This window comes from Lactuca virosa, chromosome 4 (genome assembly GCF_052849685.1).
Source record: "Lactuca virosa cultivar CGN04683 chromosome 4, Lactuca_virosa_CGN04683_v6, whole genome shotgun sequence".
Lineage (NCBI taxonomy): Eukaryota > Viridiplantae > Streptophyta > Magnoliopsida > Asterales > Asteraceae > Lactuca > Lactuca virosa.
In genome coordinates, this window is record NC_136429.1 from 6,682,276 (window position 1) to 6,704,693 (window position 22,418).

Below are 22,418 nucleotides of genomic sequence, written 5' to 3' on the forward strand. Positions count from 1 at the left end.
ACCGGGCATCATATGCGCAACGTACAAATACGTACGCCTAGCGAACGTGCCCATTAAGCATATTTTCGTTAAGTGCTTAATACTTGTAACCAACAACCCAAAATTTAGATCCAAGTCCTATCAAACGTCTTAAACCATAAAGCCATTAACTTGGAGCCTTTCCATGGATCAAAAGGACCCAAACCTCACTTTAAGCATTCTACTTTCACCATAATGACCTAAACTCATGCATGGTTGATCCTCAACCATCAAGATGCTAACTTTATGGACTTAGGACCTCAGAAACATCAAGAGAAGCAACTCCTAACTTCTGGTATGGAAGGAATCCATTAGACCTCATCATATGACCAAAGCGGGACCAAAACCTCATAAGTACTAGATCTAAGTAAATAAGGAGCAAGTTCCAAGCTTTATACCTCAATGACGATGGAAATGATGTGAGAATTTTGCATCTAAAAGCCCTCCTTTGATCACTTCCCCTTCTTCCAACTTCTTATTCTCCAAGTCTCACTAACGTACACTAAAACACACACAAGAGGGGCCAAAATTCTTCAAAAGGGTTAGGATTTTGAAATGTGACTCAAAGGGCTTTGGAGGCTGAGAAATGAGAGATCCAAGGCTCATAATGTTGTTTAAATAGGGTCCAAACCCTAAAATTTAGGGTTTGTCCCCTACACGAGTACACACCGCATACAAGGAGTACGCCCCCGCATACTACAAGTTTACTAGAAATGGAAAAACTCTCCCTAGGGACCAAATTTGCAAAGTGTTAACACACCAAGGGTAAAAAATGAAAATACCTCGAATCAGGTGTTACAACTCTACCCCACTTAAATCAGACTTTGTCCTCGACTTCTGATGCCGCAAATAACTCTGGGTAGTGCTCCCTCATCTCATCCTCAGGCTCCCACGTCCACTCAGACCCCTTCCGATGCTGCCACTGTACCTTTACCAACTCGAAAACCTTGTTCCTCAAGGATTTCATGTTTAGATCCAAGATCGCCATCGGTCTCTCGATGTAATTTAGGCGATCATCCGCCTAAATATCCTCCAATGGAACCACTACAGAATCATCGACCAAACACTTCCGTAGCTTAGAGACGTGAAATGTACTATGAATCTGACTGAGTTCTTCCGGAAGATCCAAATGATACGCTACCCTACCCACCTGGGCTACAAACCTGAAAGGACTAATATACCTTGGGCCCAGCTTGCCCCGCTTCCTGAATCGAATGACACCTTTCCAAGGTGACACCTTCAGGAGGACCATATCCCCAACCTGGAACTCTAGGTCCGATTAGCACTTGTCGACATAGCTCTTCTGTCGACTCTGATTTGTCTATAGTCTACTCCGAACCTGCTGAATCAACTTGGTAGTCTTGAGTTCCACTTCAGTACTCCCCATGACTTGCTGACCGACGTCACCCTAGTTTATCGGGGTCCTGCATTTCCTCCCATACAACATCTCAAAAGGAGGTCGATCAATGCTGGCATGATAACTATTGTTATAAGAAAACTTCGCCATAGGAAGATACGTATCCCAACTCCCACCAAAATCAAATACACACGCCCTAAGCATATCCTCCAAGGTCTGGATAGTCCGCTCACTCTATCCGTCAGTCTGCTGGTGAAAAGTTGTGCTGAAGTGCAGACGAGTACCAAACTCCTCGTGAAACCTCTTCCAAAACCTGGAAGTAAACCGGACGTCTCTGTCTGAAACCACTGAAATCGGCACCCTATATCGTTCCACAACCTCCTTGATGTAAATGTCGGCCAACTTCACCGCATAGATACTTTCCTGAATCAGAACAAAATACGCGCTCTTGGTCAATCGATCCACGATGATCCAAATCAAATCCACTCCGCGCGTTGTCCGAGGTAACTTCGTAATGAAGTCCATGGTGATCTCTTCCCATTTCCAAACGGGAATGTCCAACGGTTGCATATTGTCGTGAGGTCGTTGATGCTCGGACTTGACTTTCCTATAAGTCAAGCACCTTTCAACATACCAGGCTACATCCTGCTTCCTACAGGGCCACCAATAATCAGGACGGAGATCTCTGTACATCTTCGTCACCCCGTGATGAATGGAGAATCTCGATTTGTGCACCTCTTCCATCAAAACCTGTCGCGCACCACCCCAGTAAGGAACTCACACGCTCCGATGAAGAGTCAATAACCCCTGACTATCATAATGAAGGAATCCACCTGACTTACTATGTGCTTAATCTTCCGGTGCTCTTCTTTCATAGCCTCAACATGAGCCTCTCAGATCCACTCCAAGAGTGGAGTAATAACTGTCATTCTCATACAGATATCCCTGATCGGAGCCGTGACCGCCTTACGACTGAGAGCATAGGTCACCACATTGGTCTTCCCCGGATGGTAAAGAATCTCACAATCAAAATCTTTCACCACATCCAACCACCGGCACTGTCTCATGTTTAGATTCAGATGATCCATCAAATACCTCAGACTCTTATCATCCATGTAAATACTACAACGGACCCCATAAAGGTAATGTCGCCAAATTTTGAGGGTGAAAACCACAACCCCCAACTCCAAATCATGTGTCGGGTAATTCGCCTCATGAGGCTTCAACTCCTTCGATGCGTAAGCAATAACACGACCCCTCTGCATCAGAACTGCACCCAAACCCATGATTGACGCATCACAATAAACCATTAAATTCTCAACACCCTCCGACAGGATCAAAATCGGTACCTCACAAATTTCTCTGTCTCAGGGTCTCAAACGCTGCCCGCTGCTCAGGCCCCCAGCGAAAAGGGATAGTCTTCTTCGTCAACCGAGTAAAAGGAATCGCTATCTTGGAGAAGTCCTGAATGAATCTCCGATAGTAACCTGCCAACCCAAGGAAACTCCGAATCTCAGATGGAGACCTCAGAACCTCCCATCTCATCACGACCTCGAGCGTGGTCGGACTGACCGGAATACCATTTTGGTTGACAAGTTGCCCCAGAAACTGCACCTCGTGCAACCATAACTCACACTTGGAGAACTTCGCAACAACCTCTCCATCCTCAGAGTCTTCAATACCTCCCTGAAGTGCTCCTCATGCAGCTCCTGGGTCTTGAAATAGACCAAGTTGTATTCAAAAAATACAATCATAGACCAATCTAACATCAGCCTACATACGCGGTTCATGAGTTCCATGAACACGGCCGGAGCATTCGTGAGCCCAAAGGGCATCACCACGAAATCGTAATGACCATAACGAGTTCGGAAAGCCGTCTTCTACACATCCTCCTCTTTGACCATCATCTGATGATAACCCGAATGTAGATCTATCTTGGAAAACTAAGATGCACCCTAAAGTTGTTTAAACAAGTCATCAATCCTAGGGAGTGGATAACGGTTCTTCACCGTCAGCTTATTCAGCTACCGATAGTCAATACACATCCGATGCGACCCATCTTTCTTCTTCACAAATAGGATTGGCACTCCCCAAGGTGAACTACTCGTTCGAATGAACCCCTTGTCTAACATATCCTTCATCTGTGTTGAAAACTCATGCATCTCTGGAGGAGCTAACCGATACGATGCTTTGGCTATCAGAGCCGCACCAGGGACCAAGTCAATCAGAAACTCCACTTGCCTCTCCAGAGGCACTCCAGGAAAATCCTACAGAAACACATCCGAGTACTCCCGCACAATCGGCACATCATCCACATTCGCCTTACCCTTATCTCGTGTATCCATAACATAGGCAACATAATCGGAACAATCCTGATGAAGATAATGTCTGAATCTAGCTGTTGAACATAGAATCGGTCCATGATGAGCTCTCTCTCCCTGAACCACCAATCCCCCCCCCCCTTGCGGCCCGAATACGTACCATTTGATGCTCGTAATCTATCATTACACAAATTAGGGCTAAACCAATCCATCCCTACAATAATTGTGTTCCCGCGCAAAGGAATAGGAACCAAATAAATCGGATACTGCTCGCTGAACATCTCTAGAACACAATCCCGATGAACCCTCGATACTCGAATAGATCGATCATCTGCAATCTCCACCTCTAATGGACAATCCAGCTCCCCTGGAGCATCATTAAACCTCTTGCTGAGTGCAAGAGATACAAAAGATCGGGTAGCCCCCAAATCAAACAATACCATGGCAGAGATATTGTTCACAAGGAACGATCCTAAAACAAACACACAAATATAAGAAAAAAATTAACATAGATAAATAGATTAGGAGAAGATACATACTCGTCACCACATCATGTTGCACGAGCCTCCTCGGCTGTTAGCTGAAAGGCCCTGCTCCTCATAACAGGCGCATCTGCCATACCCTAGTGGCCATCAGTAATCCATAGAGTCGTTGGAGTAGGTGCTACCACTGGTCCTACTGCTGCCAAACTTAGGAAATTGGCCTTCTTTTTTCCCTTCTGATTGTAATGGAAGCAAATTAGATCAGATGTCAGGGTGGCGGTGGTAGTAGCAATACAATCCCTGCTAATATGACCCGTCCGGCCACACTTGAAGCAGCTAGGACCACCCACCCTTCATGCCCCATCGTACGTCTTTCCACACTTGCTACAACGGGTCTGACCCTGATGGCCTCACAATATCGAATCAAATACCTTGGGCCTCTTTCCCGAACTCCCTGAACCCTGAGCCTGATCTGACTTCCTATTCCTCTCCATCTCTACATCAATCTCTCTCTCTCTCACTGACTCTTGTAATCATATCCTCCAGTGTCCTGCAACTGGATCGGCTCACAAACTGCCGGATATCACTCCTCAACATCTCATGATATTTTTCCTTCTTCATCTCTTCATCCGCCACATACTACGGTACCAGAAACACCCTCTCACAGAACATAGTGATGATCTCAGCCACCGTATCAGTAGTCTGACGAAGGTCCTGGAACTCCCTGCCATTCCTTCCCCCGACAACTCTACAACCACCCAAAACTCACCACCAACCTTTCTCCTTCCCACACCAACGCAAGCAAATCCCAACCTTCCCTTCACCCGTCTCTCACCAGATGCCATGCAGAAATGATGAGCGGTTGGCCTTTGCTTCCGCTGTCCAGCCAAGTACCACCTAGGTCATAAGTGCAACACACCTCAATTCTTGCTAGTGGTTGATAATGAAGTAACACCCTTTGTATCGGACGACACCACCAACCAATAATCAAACCATCCTATTTGTCCATTAATGAAATTCCCCACACTGAGACACAAGCCACCGACAACCTCTCTAAATTTTGGTCACTATCCCCGACAGCCCTCCTAGGGTCTGCATCTCCACTTGCTCTTCGCATTACGGGTCACATTGATGGACAACCAGTGACTATTTTGGTGTATTATGGCAGTACACACAACATCCTATAGCCTCGTGTCACTAATTTTCTCAATCTAACCACCAAACAAATATCTACCTTCTTATTGATGGTCGGCAATGGCACCCATATCCACTATGGGGGCTACTGCCCCGAAGTATCCTTATAGTTACCAAGAACCACAGTAATTATTCCATTTTTTATCCTACCAATTACATGCGTTGATGTGGTTATGCGGTTACAATGGATGGGCTCTCTAGGTCCTCTCACATCAGATTTCTCCATCCCCCAAATCACATTTCAACACAACCAACAATCCATCACTCTTACTGGAGAACCACTCGCCACCCCGCCACTGCAAGCTCAATCCATCATCTATTACAAAAGAAATCAGTTTCCCCCATGCATGCACTTTTATTCGAACCCTCCACACAACATCAGTCCTCACCACCACCTCCGATTGACACCATAATTCAAAATCTCCTACAAGAATACCAGCACATATTTACTACACCAATAAATCTACCACCTAACCGTCCACACGACCATTGCATTCCTATCCTCCCCAACACACCACCAGTCAATGTGCATCCCTACCGATACCCATATTTCCAAAAACAGATCATGACTGATCTCATATCCACCATGCTACGAGAAGGCCTGATTCGCCCGAATAATAGCCCGTTCTCATCTCTAGTCTTATTGGTCAAAAAGAAGGACGGAACATGGAGATTCTGTGTAGACTATCGTTCTCTTAATGCAATCATAATTCGGGATCAATTTCCCATACCAATGGTGGATGAACTTCTGGATGAGCTTCATGATGCGTTAGTTTCTCTAAACTTAACCTTCGATCCGGATACCACCAGATAAGGTTCATGACGACGACATCCACAAAATAGCATTCCACACAGTCGATGGCCATTACGAGTTTCATGTCATGTTGGTTTGGCCTTTCCAACGCTCCTTCATCCTTTCAAGCAACCATGAACGACATCTTTTGAACGATATTATGTTGGTTTCTGCTAGTCTTTTTTGATGAAATCCTCATATACAACCGCTCGCGAGAACAACATTATGAACATCTCCATTTTGTGTTTCAAACGTTGTCTCAACACCAATATTACCCCAAATTATCCAAATACATCTTTAGGGTATATGAGATTCAATACCTAGGGCATGTGATCTCCAAAAATGGAGTATCCACAGATCCATAAAAATTAAAAGCCATTAGTGACTGGCCCAAACCCAAGACTCACAGGACTTCGGGGATTTCTGGGCCTAACGGGCTACTACCGTTGTTTTGTAAAGAAATACTCAAACATGGCATCACCGCTCACATAACTACTTCGTAGCCCAATGCTTTTGTGGACTGAAGACGACAACGAGGCCTTTGCTAACCTAAAGGCTGCCATGATATGTCTTCCAGTTCTTGACCTACCTGATTTCACTAACATTTTTTTTATGTTACCACAGATGCATCAAATACTGGCATATGAGCTGTTCTATCACGAGTGGATAAACCAATTACTTTTTTAGCAAGAAGCTTTGCCCTCGCATGCAAATCGCTTCAACATATATCCGAGAACTTTATGCCATCACGGAAGCAGTAAAGAAATAGCGCCAATATCTGCTCGGTCGACGGTTTAGGGTTTTTACAGATCAAAGATGCCTCAAACACCTTCTCACCCATGTCATTCAAACTCCGAAGCAACATAAATGGTCATTCAAACTCTTGGGATACGTCTTTGAGGTTTTTTACAAACCAGGAAAAAAACAGGGTTGCGGATGCCCTAAGAAGGAAAGAAGACTCAATGATGCTAGCCATCTCTTTTACCACATTCTCGTGGTTACAACAGCTACGTGAGTATTACACAGCAACTGAGGAAGGACAAACTTGGATCAAGAAGATCTCAGCTAACCCTACCACACTTCCTAGATACCACCTACATGATTGATTACTCTACTTCAGAGAGCGATTATTTATCCCACCCATTGATTCTCCCCTGCTCATACTCTTACAAGAATTTCATTCCTCTACCTTGGGTGGCCATTCGGGGATCAGAGCAACAATGCATCGGATCAACGCTTCCTTTTTTTGGCCGTATCTCAAAAGGGAGGTCACAAAATTTATCAAAGAGTGTCTGGTATGTCAACAGACCAAATACTCAACTCAACAGCCATGCGATCTTCTTCAAGTTCTACCAATTTCAAATCAAGTATGGGAAGATATATCCATGGACTTCATCACTCACATCCCTCCATCCAATGGAAAAACTTCAGTATGGGTAATTGTTGATAGGCTATCTAAGTTCTCACATTTCATAGCCCTTCCACCTCAGTATACTGCAACAGCGCTAGCTACACTTTTGCTTCACCACATTTACATGCTCCATGGGGTACCAAAAACCATAGTCTCGGACCACGAACCGCTATTCCTTAGTAAGTTTTTGGAAGGAATTGTTCACCAAATTCGGAAGAAGCTGTTACACTCCAGTGCATACCACCCACAAACAGACGGTCAAACAGAAGTAGTCAACCGGTGTTTAGAATCCTACTTACGTTGCTTCTCAAGCGATGAACCAAAGCACTGGAACAAGTATCTCTACTTGGCGGAATATTGGTACAATACCAGCTATCACAATGCCATCGACATGATGCCTTTCCAATCCCTTTATGGTCGCCTCCCACCAGCTTTTCCTCATTATATTGCATGTTCATCCAAAGTAGCTTCCATTGATACAACCTTAGCAGAGCATCAAATGCTTCTTAACCACCTCAAGATCACGCTACAACGCATAAGTCAAAGAATGACCGATCAGGAAAATAAACACTGTCAAGACAAGGAGTTCAAAGTGGGCAGATTAGTTCACCTCAAGCTACGGATCTATCGACAATCATCAGTTGTAAAAAGAACCTCTAACAAACTGTGCAAACGTTTTTTGGTCCTTTCAAAATCTTGGAACACATCGGGAAAGTAGCATATCGCCTCGAGCTCCCACCAGGCTCTCGAATCCACCATGTCTTTTACATATCTCTATTACGAGCATGTCCAGGAAACTCCACTCCCTCACAGCTACCACTTCCAGAAATTCCATTGAGGAATTACCAGTTCTGGAGCCTGAAGCCATTTTGTATCAACGTATTCTCCACACCCCCACAGACTATTAAAATAAGTTCTTCTTCATTGGAAAGGGCCTGACATCTCAGAAGCAACCTAGGAAAAACAAGGATGATTTTGATCTATCCAAGCTCTTACCTAACCTGGAGGACGAGGTCATTGCTAACGGATGGGATGTTGATACGGGTACAACCTATAGCCAACCCAAAAGGACCATCAAGAGACCCAACCGTTATGAAGACTAAAGGAACCTTAAAGACCAAGTTTGTTGATCGTCAGTTAGCTGCACATGTGAACTTGATATTTTCTTAATTTGCATGTTTTTAGCTCCATTAGTGTTTCCTTAAATAAGTCTATGCATGATTGTTTTAGTTCCTAGAATTGAGGAGTCACATGACAACCATTAAGTCATTAAGTTGTAGTTTGTTTGCTCTAGCTCTCTCTGTTCTTCTTGCTCTATTCTTCTTGGAGATTGACCTTCTCAAACAGGTCTTATCAATTACACACACATATATTGCACATTTCACATACATATATGAAATACATACATACAAATTATTAGTGAAAGAACTTGTGCTTGTCAATAATACAGTGGTGGTAGTATCGTATAGTAGAAAGTCGTTGGGAAGAGCATAGAAAGATACTAGTGGTGGTCAAATTGGCCTGAAACCCAAAGTTGTTGCAACTAAATGGCTAATCTTTTTCAGATGGGAAAGATAAATAGAAATAAAGGAGGAGAAACATGAACAATCGCCGATGATGCTCGATTTGTGGCCGATAATAGTGAGATCTCGATGATTGTCAATTGTTGGTATTGTGGTGGTGAAGCGACGAGGATTGCGGGTAATCGTCGTCGGTGTTATGAAACCAATCGAGGGTTTGGAAGTCAAAATCACCGGAGTATGGAACCAATCAATTTTGCCTGCAATCTAGAATTGAAAGCTGGAATGTCCTTGAATTGAAAGCTGGAATGTCCCGATGCAGATGAAGAGAATTTTCGGGCATTAGAGGCGACAAATCGCCGCTATTTGTGTCGTCGGTAATGCTATTGTACAATGGAAGGGATATCAGTCGTTTGATTGGATTATGTTATCAACGGACAGGGTTATTTTTTGAAAAAACACACGGATCGTGATTTCAACTTTTAGCGGCGACACCATTAACGCCGACATGTAAAAATGTCGTTGGTAATGGTGGCGTCGTTGCTAATGACGTTGCCGATAATGATGATTTTTCTTATAGTGAATGCCACCATAACTACCGTCTGCATCATCAAAACAAATATAAATCTACTTCATCAACAAAAATATTGGAGAAGGGTTACATGGGTTAGTTATAGTCGCTTTAATTGTTTTTTATAATTATAATAATTATAAAATATATAAAATAATCAAAAAATATTGATTTAGACAAATCCAATATTTAAAATACTATGAAGGGTAAATATGATATTTAAAAATTAGCTTGGGCAAATACAAGAACAAATATGATATTTTGATATTTAAGATATATACGAAATTATTCAATATTTTTTCGGTATAGTTTTTTTATAAAACAATATTATTGTTTTATTTATTTAAATGTCTATTTTAAATATGTTTTTTAATTAGTAAAATAAAATTTATAAACGAATATAGTTTAATAATAACAAATTTTCACTTTATCATTTGTGTTTTGTACGATGGTACACCGTTCTTTGTAGGTGGTGCGTCCATTTTTGGAGCGGATCTGGATGAATTTCTGAAGCTTTAAATACAAATTGTCAATTTCGGTTATGGATGAACAGGTAACATTTTGATTTTGATTACAATTTTGAATGTTGCCAATGCCTATGGTATAAAATCGATGTAAGCATAAAGCTACTGTTCGTTAGGATTGATATATAGATTGCTTTATTATTATTATTATTTTTTTGTATCAACAATAATTCAGCCTATTTACATCTTTAAGATGAAAAAGGAAAAGAAGACAAGTACACGTCTAACTAACGTAAAGCCTTGATGACAATAATAGTCCTAGACTATATAAACACAGTGAGCTGTATAATAATGCTAATAAAAAGAATTACAAAGTTTGTACAAAACCTTGGTGATATGGATGCTCCTGCACTAGAGGTGGTGTTCCCAGTAGTGTTCCCGGTATACACCACAATTGGACTACGGACCTTGTGAATATCATCTTCATCGGTCCATAACAATGACACACTCTCTACAGTTAGTGAGGATTTGATCCCTTTTCCACTAACCGTCACCACGAAAGACTTCCTTTGGTTTAATGATGTGAAATGTAGAATGCTGGGATCGACATTGACATCGAGCTTTGTGCTTCCTGTTATGGATGCAACATATGTTGAATTAGCTTTACCGACATTCGTCACTGTTCTTGGAAAAGACACCACAAATGCAGAATTCACATCAACTTCAACTGCCATGGAAGGATAGTTCAGTTGTCTAAGCGTCAAGTTGGCATCACAAGGAGTATTTAATATGCTTTGAAATATGCTGCACCATATCTTGTGGTAGTCTTCTTTAGAGGTGTCATACACAAGCCCCGGATCTTTAGCCTTGTGTGGATCAATATGCCCAGACCCATATGCAAATTCAGTATCTAAGCTCCGGTTAGGATTCATTTCCCAGGCTATGACACAATAGTTAAACAACAAGGAATGAGATGAGCTCTACAAAGTTCATTAATAAGGTCATATAATATTGAAAGTGACACAGTAGTAGAGAAGTTGAATAGCAAAACAACAGGTGTTTGTGTTTGATGGAATTAGCTGTGGTCATGACTGCTAAAGTCTTATATACCTGAACATGTTTAAATTAATAGATGCTAAAGTCTTAGTTTAAGATAAGATAACAAATTACTTGTGGTCATGAGTGCTGATTTTATTGCTGAGGGAGACCAATTTGGGTGAAATGATTTGACAAAAGCAGCAGCAGCAGCAACATGTGGACAAGCCATGGATGTTCCTGATAGGATATTGTACTTAACAGACCTTTTGTCGATATAAGTATGAGATGGTGGAGCCATTGGTGAATAGGCCGCCAGAATTTCCACACAAGGGGCCGTTATATCAGGCTAATATAACATGGAATGTTTCATTATATATTCTCATATATAGACGTAATTAATACGAAATTTTCATAGATAGACAATTTTAATAGTAATATTTTGGTTAACTCGTAAGTGTTATGTTAAATCTGGTCTGATTGATATAACTTGTAATTCATAAAAGATGAGATGCACCTTTAGCTATTTCAACAAGTCAAAGTTAGTTCGTTAATTAGTTACCAAATAGATCACTTCAGTCTTTGAATTTACTAAAATCAAAAACTTTTACATTATATTTTTGAGATTAAAATAGTATGAAGAGATTGGATGAACATCATTCAAGTATCTGTTTCAAGAAGTTTCCTATTCAAATTCATGGTTTTATATTACCTCAAGAATAATTCTTAAAAATACATTAATAAACGACCATTGAAAAATCGGTATATAACGTATTGGAGAACTAATTAAACATGTTTGCATGGTTTTATGGAGATAGATTCAGCAACATTTGTTAAGAGGTGCAAGGTTTGTCAACTACATGGCCCCGTGGTTCTAATGCTTGTGTTCAACCCTTGGGCAATCCTATATAAATGCTAGCAGATATATAGATAAAGAAATACCTTTAGAATATCAGATATAAATCTGCTCGGTCCTCGGGAAGAAAATGAGGCAACAAGAGGAGCAACTTGATTGTTAATAGCTTGGCTTTTGAAAATTTGAACTTTAGGTGATCTGTTCAAGTGACAAGTACCCGTTAAACATAAATATGAAACTACATAAATTATAGAGATTTAATAAGGAAAAAAACAAACCTGGTAGAGTTTTGGTAGGTTTTGACCAAGTTAATGTCATGTGTATTTAGAGCAGCAATAGGTAAGGGTCCAACCTCGGAGACATTGTTTCCATGGTTTGGGACGATACAACCAATGGCTCCCGCTGCTTTTACTAAATCTATGTTGGTATCTACATCACATAGAACTACTTTTTGCTCAACCAGGTTACCGTCTAAGCACCTTGCATGACAATAACTACAAACGAAAATGTGATTAGTAATTTGCATGCCTTGAGATAATTCTTTTTTGCATGCATTCAATAAATAAAAATTTACCTTGCTTCATTTTCAGAGCACTCGCTTGTCACTTGTTTTCCATAAAGAAGAGGCAATTCTTCGTTACTGGAAGGGAAAGCATTAATAGAGTTGCCCTACAATATTCCATTAACTATTAACTTCTAAAATTCATGTGAAAGACAAATAAGCAATAAGTAATGATTATACATACTCACCATTAGAATTGTACCATCCCCAAGAAGAAGTTTAGTAACAATTCTTCGATCCGTATTACTTGCTGCAACAGCAAAGATCCACGGAGCATCTCCTGTGACGGAATACAAACCAGGACCAGCGTTCCCGGCAGCATTGACTGTTAGAATACCTCTCTGCATGGCATGAAAAGCTCCGATTGCAATCGGGTCGGAGGTAAACTCAAGCGGATCATTGCTCCCGACAGAAATAGATATTATGTCAACTCCGTCGGATATTGCATCGTCGAAAGCTGTCAAGATATCTCTCATGTTACAGTCCACGTCACAGGCTTTATAAACAGCCAGCCTTGCAGAAGAAACGCCTCCTCTAGCAGTTCCTTGTGCTAGACCATAATAACCTACTTTATTCACTTGCCTCCCAGCTATGGTAGATGCAACATGGGTCCCATGCCCATGCATGTCTCTAACAGAATATTCCACTCCATAGTAACGAGCTCCAATTATCTTCCTGTGGATTGATTATTAATTATGAGCAATGTTAAAAATTATAATTAAGAAAGACTAATTACAAAGTCTGGTAGTTCAAGCTTACCTGTTACAAGTGAAATTTGTGCCACCCTGACACTCTCCTTTCCACCTAGCGGGAACAGGTCCAAGGCCTTCATCGCTGAAACTCTCCGACTCTGGCCATATTCCGCCATCAATGATTCCGATGATTGTGTCACTCTCACCCCTTGGACTCCGTTCGATTGTTGTTGGAAATCCCATGAAGTCCCACGACCTTGTTGTCTGGAGGTGCAACTTTTGACATGGAAATACCGAGATGATCCCATCAAAACCTGTTGGGATGTTAATCAATCGCTTAGCAATGCATATATACATGGGTAATTTAACAGCCATCATATACATATATGAGAATATATCTATGTGAATATATATGTATTTGCTCATGAATTTGGCAAACCTAATAATAAAGTGTCTTTCATGAATTTGGCCTAACAGTGTTATCTACCATTCCCAGTCTTTTAATTCCTTCTTACTCTACAAAAAACAAAACCTCCATTTGCTATATCTCTTGATTTCGAAGATTCTCACGTTTCTCTATTTGTTATTTTTTGTATTCATTTGTTAATTTTGTGTGATTATGTTACTTGTTAATTTTGTGCAAGTTTAATTTCGCTACCTCTGCAGGAAATTAAACGAAAGGCAAGGCATGACCATTGGGAGAACATATGTCAACGAAAGGCAAGGCATGACCATTGGGAGATCATAAGCAAAAAATGTGTTTATCAAATCTAAAAAGGTAATGTAATGTAAAGATATACCTGGGGTTGGTAATATTTTTCAAGATTTCGTAGTGATGCAATGAAGGTGAATATTCTCCTTCCGGGAGAAATCCCATGTAAGCAATAAAAACCTGCACATAAATTTACATTAGATTCAAGAGTTGAACATCTTTATCTACAATTCGTATTTTAATTAATTACCATCTTCTCTATAAAAATAAGTCAACTGAACTAACCTTTGAGTCTTCATCAATTGAGGATACAACTATTACTAAAGAAATCACTACTATGCATGTCCAGACCACATTCATCATCTTCATTTTCTTCTTCTTTTTTCTCCCTCACTCTCTTTGTAAATGGTGAAACAAAACGATTAAGTATGCTTAATTGGATTTCCATAGAGGGCATTTATAGGAATTTAGGCACCGGGTTTAGTTTTTTTTTTTTTTTTTTTTTTTTTTTTTTTTTTTTTCTTTTTTAGTCGTTGTCCACTTCAGAGCATCTTTCCATCTCTCTCTATTTCTGTACATATCTCTACATGACATGTATATGTACATGTATATCAATATACATATATCTTATTTATTTTTTAACAGCAAGATCACTTTATTAGAAACTAGAGTTCAAAGTTACATGGTGAATTACAAAGGGTAATCAGCCCACAAACCCCAAACTCAGACCTTTGCCCCATTTTGATCTTTTTGAGAGCCATAGAAAAACCATGGCTTTAATATCAAATGTTAACACAGAAGACGTTTTCACCTTATTTTTAAATTCAAATGACCCATAAAAATGCCCTTGGGATGGAATCAAGGACATATATACATATATCTATAATGGTTTAAACAGCCAAAATCTTAAGAAAGTAAGTATTTTTAGTAGGTAGAAGTATGCATATGTTTTTTTTTAACCAGAAGGATAAGAAAAGCATAATATCCAACATTCTCACAATGTTGGAGTCCTTTTGGTGTTAGTTCTTAAGAATGTTAGGATTCCTGTATTTTTTTCACACAAGATGATTATAAAAGGTTTTGTTGTCTGAATATATCTATTATATAAAGATAAAAGAGGAATTTTAGGCCCGTATGGACTAAGACATAAAGTTATAAATGGTCCACGATGGGATAACCAAAATTCAAAATTTGCCTACAACTAACACATAGTTTGACTGTAATGCATTGTATTGAGCAAAGGGATTGCATGTTTATTACTTTGACACATTTCTTTATTTGGTTATCATTACTAATATAGGAATAGATAAACTTTTCATGAAAAAGAAAATGTTTTCCTTTGCTTAGCATCCATCAGGTCAGTCTTACTTATTTGGGGTGCCAAGTCTCCCACTTGTTTTTTTCATTTTTACCTGTTTTAGTGAAAGTTTCTCTTTTACAGCAGATACACAGAAGAAGACAAAGAAAGACACGGAGTCGGTATGATCAAAGAGAAGAAAAAAAAATATTTTCACCTTTTAATGAATGAGTTTTCATGTTTTCTTTTAAAAGCTTGCATGTATAAGCACAACATAAAAGTTGTAAATTCAATAATCTCATCTTTGATATATCATTCCAATTTAAAGTCATGAAGTTAAGCCGGTGAAGAGAAAGAAGTAACGAAATCATTCCAAAAATTTGGGCTTTTAATAGAATTAGTTTTACCATTGCTTTAACAGCCATTTGTATGTATGTATATTTCATCGACTACATTAATTTTGCCAATTTATGAAAAGAGAAATTAAATATCCTCTTTCATTTGTTGATTTTGGCATTTGTGTTCTATTTAATGAGTAGAAGATAAATAAAAATGAAAGGTAGAATGATATTTGATTTCTCCTATGAGATTATTTGCTTGCTTTTGCCATTGTACACGTAAGTTCAGAGATAATAGCAAAGTGTGAGGGGATTTACAAGTACGGAACATTTGATTGAACCATTCCCAATGTTTACACGATGTGTATCAATTTAAAGTGGAAAAACTTAATCTAAAAGTTCAATATTAATTATGTTACAAAACAAAAGTGAGAGAAAATCATAGAAAACAAAATTTGTTAGGAACAAAATCAAATTTTAAGAATTTTTACTTTCATGAATTTGGCAATCAAATTTTAAGATATTTACTTTCATGAATTTAGCCCAACACAATTTATCTCCCTCCCACATATTTTCTTTATTAGCAATAAGACAAAATATCTCATTTGCTATTGTGACATGTCAAAGCTTTCTTTGCACTCAATTATAATATACTAGGCGGTGAATTTCCGTTTTAGGCAAAATATAACTATACTACTAGTGTAACGCATGATCCCTGGTATGTATTTAATTTGCACCTTATTTAAACACCTTAAACCTTTAATGTTGGCCTCATTTCCAGCCTCCAAGTCCCAAAACCCTAATCTCGAAACCCTAAGCCATTTTTGGTGACTGTGAGCTAATCTTGGGCTTTCTTGGTGAGTTTGAAGAAGGAGAAGTTTGAAGGAGGAGCAAGAACGTGTGGGAGGAGAATAGATCCAGAAGTAGAGCTTCATTTCTGGTTCATCTGAGGTATAAAGCTCCAACCTTGTTTATGGCATGCTTAGATCTAGTTTTAGGATGTTTTGCTTCATGTTGTGGTCCAAAGATATTGATGGTTGGGATTTGGATGTCCCACCTGGGCAAACCCTTCAGATCTAGGGTCTTGAGGGGACTTAATGGCATAAAAGTGCCAACTTTATGGCCATGGAAGTCCCATGCAACTTCTAGACCATCTTTTTGGCCTTCTAAGCCCTAGTAGGCCATGCATGCGAGTAAAGATGGGAGCTTTACATGACCAAATTGTCCCTAATGTCCAGATCTATGGCCTCATGGCCTATCTTGAAGTTTTAATGGCTTTTGAAGTTGGATCTAAGCCCTTTGGGTTAGGGTTTGAGTTTATGCCTTGTGAAGAGGTTCTTAATGGGTAAAGTTGAAAACTTTACCCTCCTAGACGTATTTCCAGCTTGGATCCAGAAGATAGGGCCTTGGTTTGAGGAATAGGGACTTAATGCATTAAGAAGGATGACAGACTGAAGAACTCGACGAGATCTTAAGGGAACTCGACGAGTTGATTGGAAGTGTCCCAACTCTGTTGGAAAAAGAATGACTCGACGAGTTGTAAGAGAAACTCGACGAGTCGACTCGGGATATCGCGATTCTGTAAGTCAAGGAGGAACTCGACGAGTTGGAGGAAAACTCGACGAGTTGGATCGCAATTCCATGATTTTATGATTCTTGAGAACTCGGCGAGTTGAAGGGCAAACTCGACGGGTTGAGTCAACTCGGCGCGTTGACTTTGACTTTGACTTTGACCAAATCGACCCGTAAAGGATTATGAGTATGAAAGGGTAATTAAGGAAATCTTTTATGTTTAGGAGCTTGAGTTCGGTTGACACTCGGAGCCGAGGATTTTCAGCTACTTCCAGTATTCGAGGTGAGTTACCTTCTTGTATGAGTGGGTCGAAGGCACCAATGTCGACCCACTAGTAGTTATTTATAGTATAGATGATTTTTTTTTGTGATAATTGTATGGTATGCCACTATCTGTTATGATTTAGGTGTTTATTGCTATGTTATTATGTGGTAAGGGTAGGGGTGAAATAGACCTCGTAACCGGTTAGAATATACCCGAGGGTAGGTCGGGCACCCAGATATGCCTGACATTACGCAAATGCTATGTTATTATATCGTAGTGGTAGGGGTGAAATAGACCCCGTAACCGGTTGAAATATACCGGAGGGTAGGTCGGGCACCCAGATATGCCTGACAGTGTAGGTCGGACACCCAGATATGCCTGACAGGGTAGGTCGAGCACCCAGATATGCTTGACAGGGTAGGTCGGGTACCCAGATATGTCTGGCAGTATGTGAATATGTAGTATGATGGGGGAACTCACTAAGCTTTGTGCTTACGGTTTTCAGTTTTGGTTTCAGGTACTTCTTCTTCGAAAGGAAAGGAGCCGGCATGATTGCAACGCATCACACCATGATTTCCGCACATGAGATCTTTGGGAGTTATACTCTGATGTTGTTATATTATGACATGTTTTGATTATTGGCAAATTGGTTTTGACATTGGATGACACTATGAATGTTTTTAGACTATTGGTTTTATAATTACTCAATTTAAAATGAAATTTTTTGTCTTAAATTTTGGGATGTTACAACTAGAAAAGCACGTCTTTTCAACGGAAATCGCTGACAAAAAATTTCCTTTAGAAAAAACCGACATAACTATGACGGAGTATGGAACTCTAATTTAGTGACGGGAATTATATGTCGTCGGTAATCTGTCAGTGAATACCGATGGAAATTTATAAATTTATTTTTTTTCAAATTCATTGGTTTTCCGTCGAATACAGTTAAATCAATAAAAATGCATTGCCAAAGTTTTGAATTAAAGCAGATGTTAGGGGAGACAACTTTCTACTTAGCCAAAAACCTCATCGGGTGATAAGAATCATTTTCCATGTATTATTATTATTATTAAATAAAATTACATAAATGGTTCATGTGGTTTACCAAATGTCATAACTTCAGTCATTGCTAATTTTTTTTGGACAAACTTGGTTCTTGTGGCTTCTAAAACTTGCATGGTTGGTCCTTATCTGTTGAGTATTGGAGATATTATTGAAGACTTTTTAGTCTTTGTGGTGGGTTTTGTTACTCAACACATGTTTTATTTTATCCCATATATATTGCCTATAGCTTAGCTTGTTAGGTAAGCTTTTCCTCAAAAACGTTTCTTTGTATGTTCAATTTCTAAATCAATAACATACAAAAGCTTTACAGATTACTTGCAACTTTATGGTAATTGATTTGTGATTGTTATTCTTATTCCGCACTCGTCATTTTGTTTGGGCTTCACAATTGGTATCAGAACCAAATGTTGTCGATCTTAGCGATTATTGCAAGAACTAATCAGAAATGGCGAAATTTATTGTAACGTCTGGCTCCTGGTACGCATTTAATTATAATTTATTCATTTTTGTAGAGCAACTCGACGGGTTAGGAGCCCCAAACTCATCGAGTAGAAATCAGAAGAGACACAGGATTTTAAGTAACATACTCGACGAGTTGAGAGCCTCAACTCGACGAGTAGGGCTGCCATAATGAAACCCTACTTTCAGGGTTTTGCATCCTATTTAAGCATCTTAATCCCCACTTGTTGGCCTCATTTCCAGCCTCCAAGTCCCAAACCCTAGATTCAGAAACCCTAATGCATTTGTGAAACTTGGTGTGTTTTGAAGCTTGTGAAGGAAGGAGAAGCTGAATTGGGGATTCAAGAGGAAGTTAGTAGATCCAGAGACTCCATTTCATCCTCATCATTTTCTGGTAATCAAGTCGCAAACTTGCTTAGTAGCTTCTTAGATCTCTTTTTTATCACTTTATTGGGTTTTTGGTCCAAGAAGCTTGATCTTTGGGATATGGACGTCCCAAGTGAGTATACCTTCAAATCTGGAATCATGGAGGGCTTTCATGGCATAAAGGTGCAAACTTTATGGCCATTGAAGCCCCATGCAAGCCATAAGATGTCATTTTGGCCTTTTAAGCTCCAGAAGGTCACACATGGAGTGAAAGGTGGAAGCTTTACGTGTTCATGTAGTGATTAGGGCCTAGATCTCTATTTGTATGCTTTAGCTTGGAGTATGGATGGCTTGTGGACCAAGATTTAGGTCCTAAAGAGTTAGGGTTTGAGCTAAACCCATGAAGCAAAGGTATTAATGGGTAAAGTTGGAAACTTTAGCCTTAAAAGGACATTTTCAGTGTATATGAGAAGCATGAAGCTTAGATCTGAAGAGTAGGGGCTTAATCCATTAAGATGGCCCAAACAGACTGAGGAACTCGTCGAGTCCATAGAGGAACTCGTCGAGTTGTGTCGATTTGTCCCGATTCTATACAAGGTGGTAGAACACGACAAGTCTATGAAGGGACTCGACGAGTTGACTCGTTTTATCACCACTGCGAGTAGCAAGGGAACTCGGCGAGTCAGGAGGATGACTCAACGAGTTGAGTCAACTTGGATTGTTGACTTTTACTTTTACTGAGCGTTGACTTTGACTTTGACATGGACTTTGACCAAGGTTGACCCGTGAAGGGGTCTTGATGTAAGGAATGGTATCTAAGGGGTTGTTTTGTATAGGGCGTGAGTAGAGCCGGTTGCAGGAGCAGAGACGTTCAGCTACTTCACTCGACATTTGAGGTGAGTTTTCCTCCAGTAGGAACGGGTCGAAGGCACCAATGTCGGCCCGTTTATGTATGTTAGCATATGCCGTACTTTGGTCTGATGCCGGGGTTAGCCCGATGTAGGTTATATGTTTCCGGACTTCGGTCCGATACCGGGGAAAGCCCGAGGAATGTTTGTATGCTTGATGTCTTCGTGATTCTTGCATGTGTTTGTTTATATGTTTCGGGCTACGGTCTGATGTCGGGGCAAGCCCGAGGAATGTTGAGCTTATATGTTATGTTATATGTTACCGGATTTCGGTCCGATGTCGGTGCAAGCCCGAGGAATGTTTATATGTTTATGTTTATGTTATATGCTTTGTTGATATGTTTATATGTATACCGGACTTCGGTCCGATGCCGGGCGGAGCCTGATGTCGGACTTCGGTTCGACGCCGGGCGGGGCCCGATGTAGTGGGCAAGGCCCAATGTATGTTATTATGTGATTATGTGTATGGTATGTGGTAGTTTGGGGAGACTCACTAAGCTTCGTGCTTACTGTTTCAGTTTTGGTTTCAGGTACTTCCGCTAGTAAGGGGAAGAGCTCGGGATCACTGCATGGTACACACCACAGCGTTCAGCCTGGGATGATTTACTCTGATATTTGGACATGTGATTTTGATACAGCGTTTTGATATGATTTTTTGAGATATTATCACTTATGTTTTTATGAGATGATTTGGATTACTATGGTTTCATTTATAAATTAAAACGAAAATTTTGGACCGTATTTTTGGGATGTTTCAAGTTGGTATCAGAGCTTTGGTTTGAAGGATTCGGGCACATTTTTGGGTATGTATAGACTCAAACTGAGGACTTGGTATGAAAATTTTCAATTGAAAATCATTTTTATAAAAAGAATTTTGAAAAGAATTTTAAAAAGAGAAAAGGGTGTGGTGCATGCAATCAGCCGAGCTCAAGTAAGTACTCCCAAATTACCCATACAATGTTTGAGCTGAGAATTCTTGGGTCAAGGTCCAAAATTGATTGGGGTTAGCTATTGGATTAAGTTTTGGGCTTGCATGAGGTTATTACTACTTGATTCATATGTGTTCATATGACATTGTTGTTTTGGACTTCAATAGTTAGTGAAATAAGGTTACATAGAGGAAATTTTTGTACCAAGATTACCATCTCAACCCTAAATTTGCTAGTTGTGACAATACACCATTATGTTTAGCCTGGGATGATTACTCTGATATATATATTTGACATGAGTTTTGATATGAATATACTGATTTTGATGTTTCGAGATATTATGGTTCTTGTTTTGATAAATGATTTCTAGTAACTATGGTTTATTTAATGATTTAAAAATGAAATTTGTGGTCATGATTTTTGGGATGTTACATTCAGGATCGGGAGTGAAGGTTCTTTGTCATCCCCTTGGATCACTGAACCACTTTCATCACTTTCTTCGTCCAACCAGTCCTCAAATCCATCCCAAGTATGATCTAAATATAGGTATATTGGCATTTTGTGGCTTGATAAGTTGCATCCATAAAAATAACATAGTCAAACTCGTTAGCTATTACCCTAAGACCATTTTCCAAACTTTCATTACGTGCTAAGTAGTAAAGTTTCTCAAAAGGTTCTCCGGTAAACCTTTCTTGAAAGGTGAAACACACCTCAAGATGCATTTCAACAAAATCATGATCCATAAACATGAACATATCACCTCCAATATATCTATGTGGGTGTCTTGTGAAAACACCATTATAATGCAAACGCACTTTCAAATAAATAGGATCAGGGTTTTCGTTAGCCATGCACTTCACCTCTACCAATAATCTTACTTCAAAAGAACCTAAGATGAAAGATAACTTACTCCCTAAGATGAAAGATAACTTACTCGAGTTGGGGGAGAAAACCTTAGATTCTTCTACTCTAATGCTCTTCAACGATTTTGGAAAACGATTTGTAGAAATGATTATGCAATGGGAGGTTTTTCGAACAGTTATTTTAAAACAAAAGACGATGTGTTATTGTTAACTGTCATTTAATTGAAGAAATATGAGGTCAAAAGTCCACGTCACAGTAAATTACCGAGTGATCGCTTTGCTTCTTCCAAAAGGATGTAAATGACAGGTAGTTTTCCACTTTAATGAGGTCTGAGATACAAAATTTACTTTAAGGACATTTTTAAACC

The 22,418-nt window shown here is 39.7% G+C and overlaps 1 protein-coding gene across 1 annotated transcript; it reads right to left on the minus strand.

Annotated features, from left to right (window-relative positions):
* Positions 1–10,322: 10,322 nt before the first annotated feature.
* LOC145109611 (subtilisin-like protease SBT4.6) lies at positions 10,323–14,393 on the minus strand. Its single transcript, XM_079046807.1, has 9 exons — positions 14,274–14,393; positions 14,077–14,168; positions 13,344–13,590; positions 12,773–13,259; positions 12,597–12,691; positions 12,301–12,516; positions 12,109–12,220; positions 11,302–11,515; positions 10,323–11,071 (listed from the first exon to the last, which is right to left on the minus strand). The coding sequence occupies exons 3-9, from the start codon at positions 13,517–13,519 to the stop codon at positions 10,455–10,457; spliced, it is 1,917 nt and encodes a 638-aa protein (XP_078902933.1). The 5' UTR covers positions 13,520–13,590; positions 14,077–14,168; positions 14,274–14,393; the 3' UTR covers positions 10,323–10,454.
* Between the last annotated feature and the right edge of the window lie 8,025 nt (positions 14,394–22,418).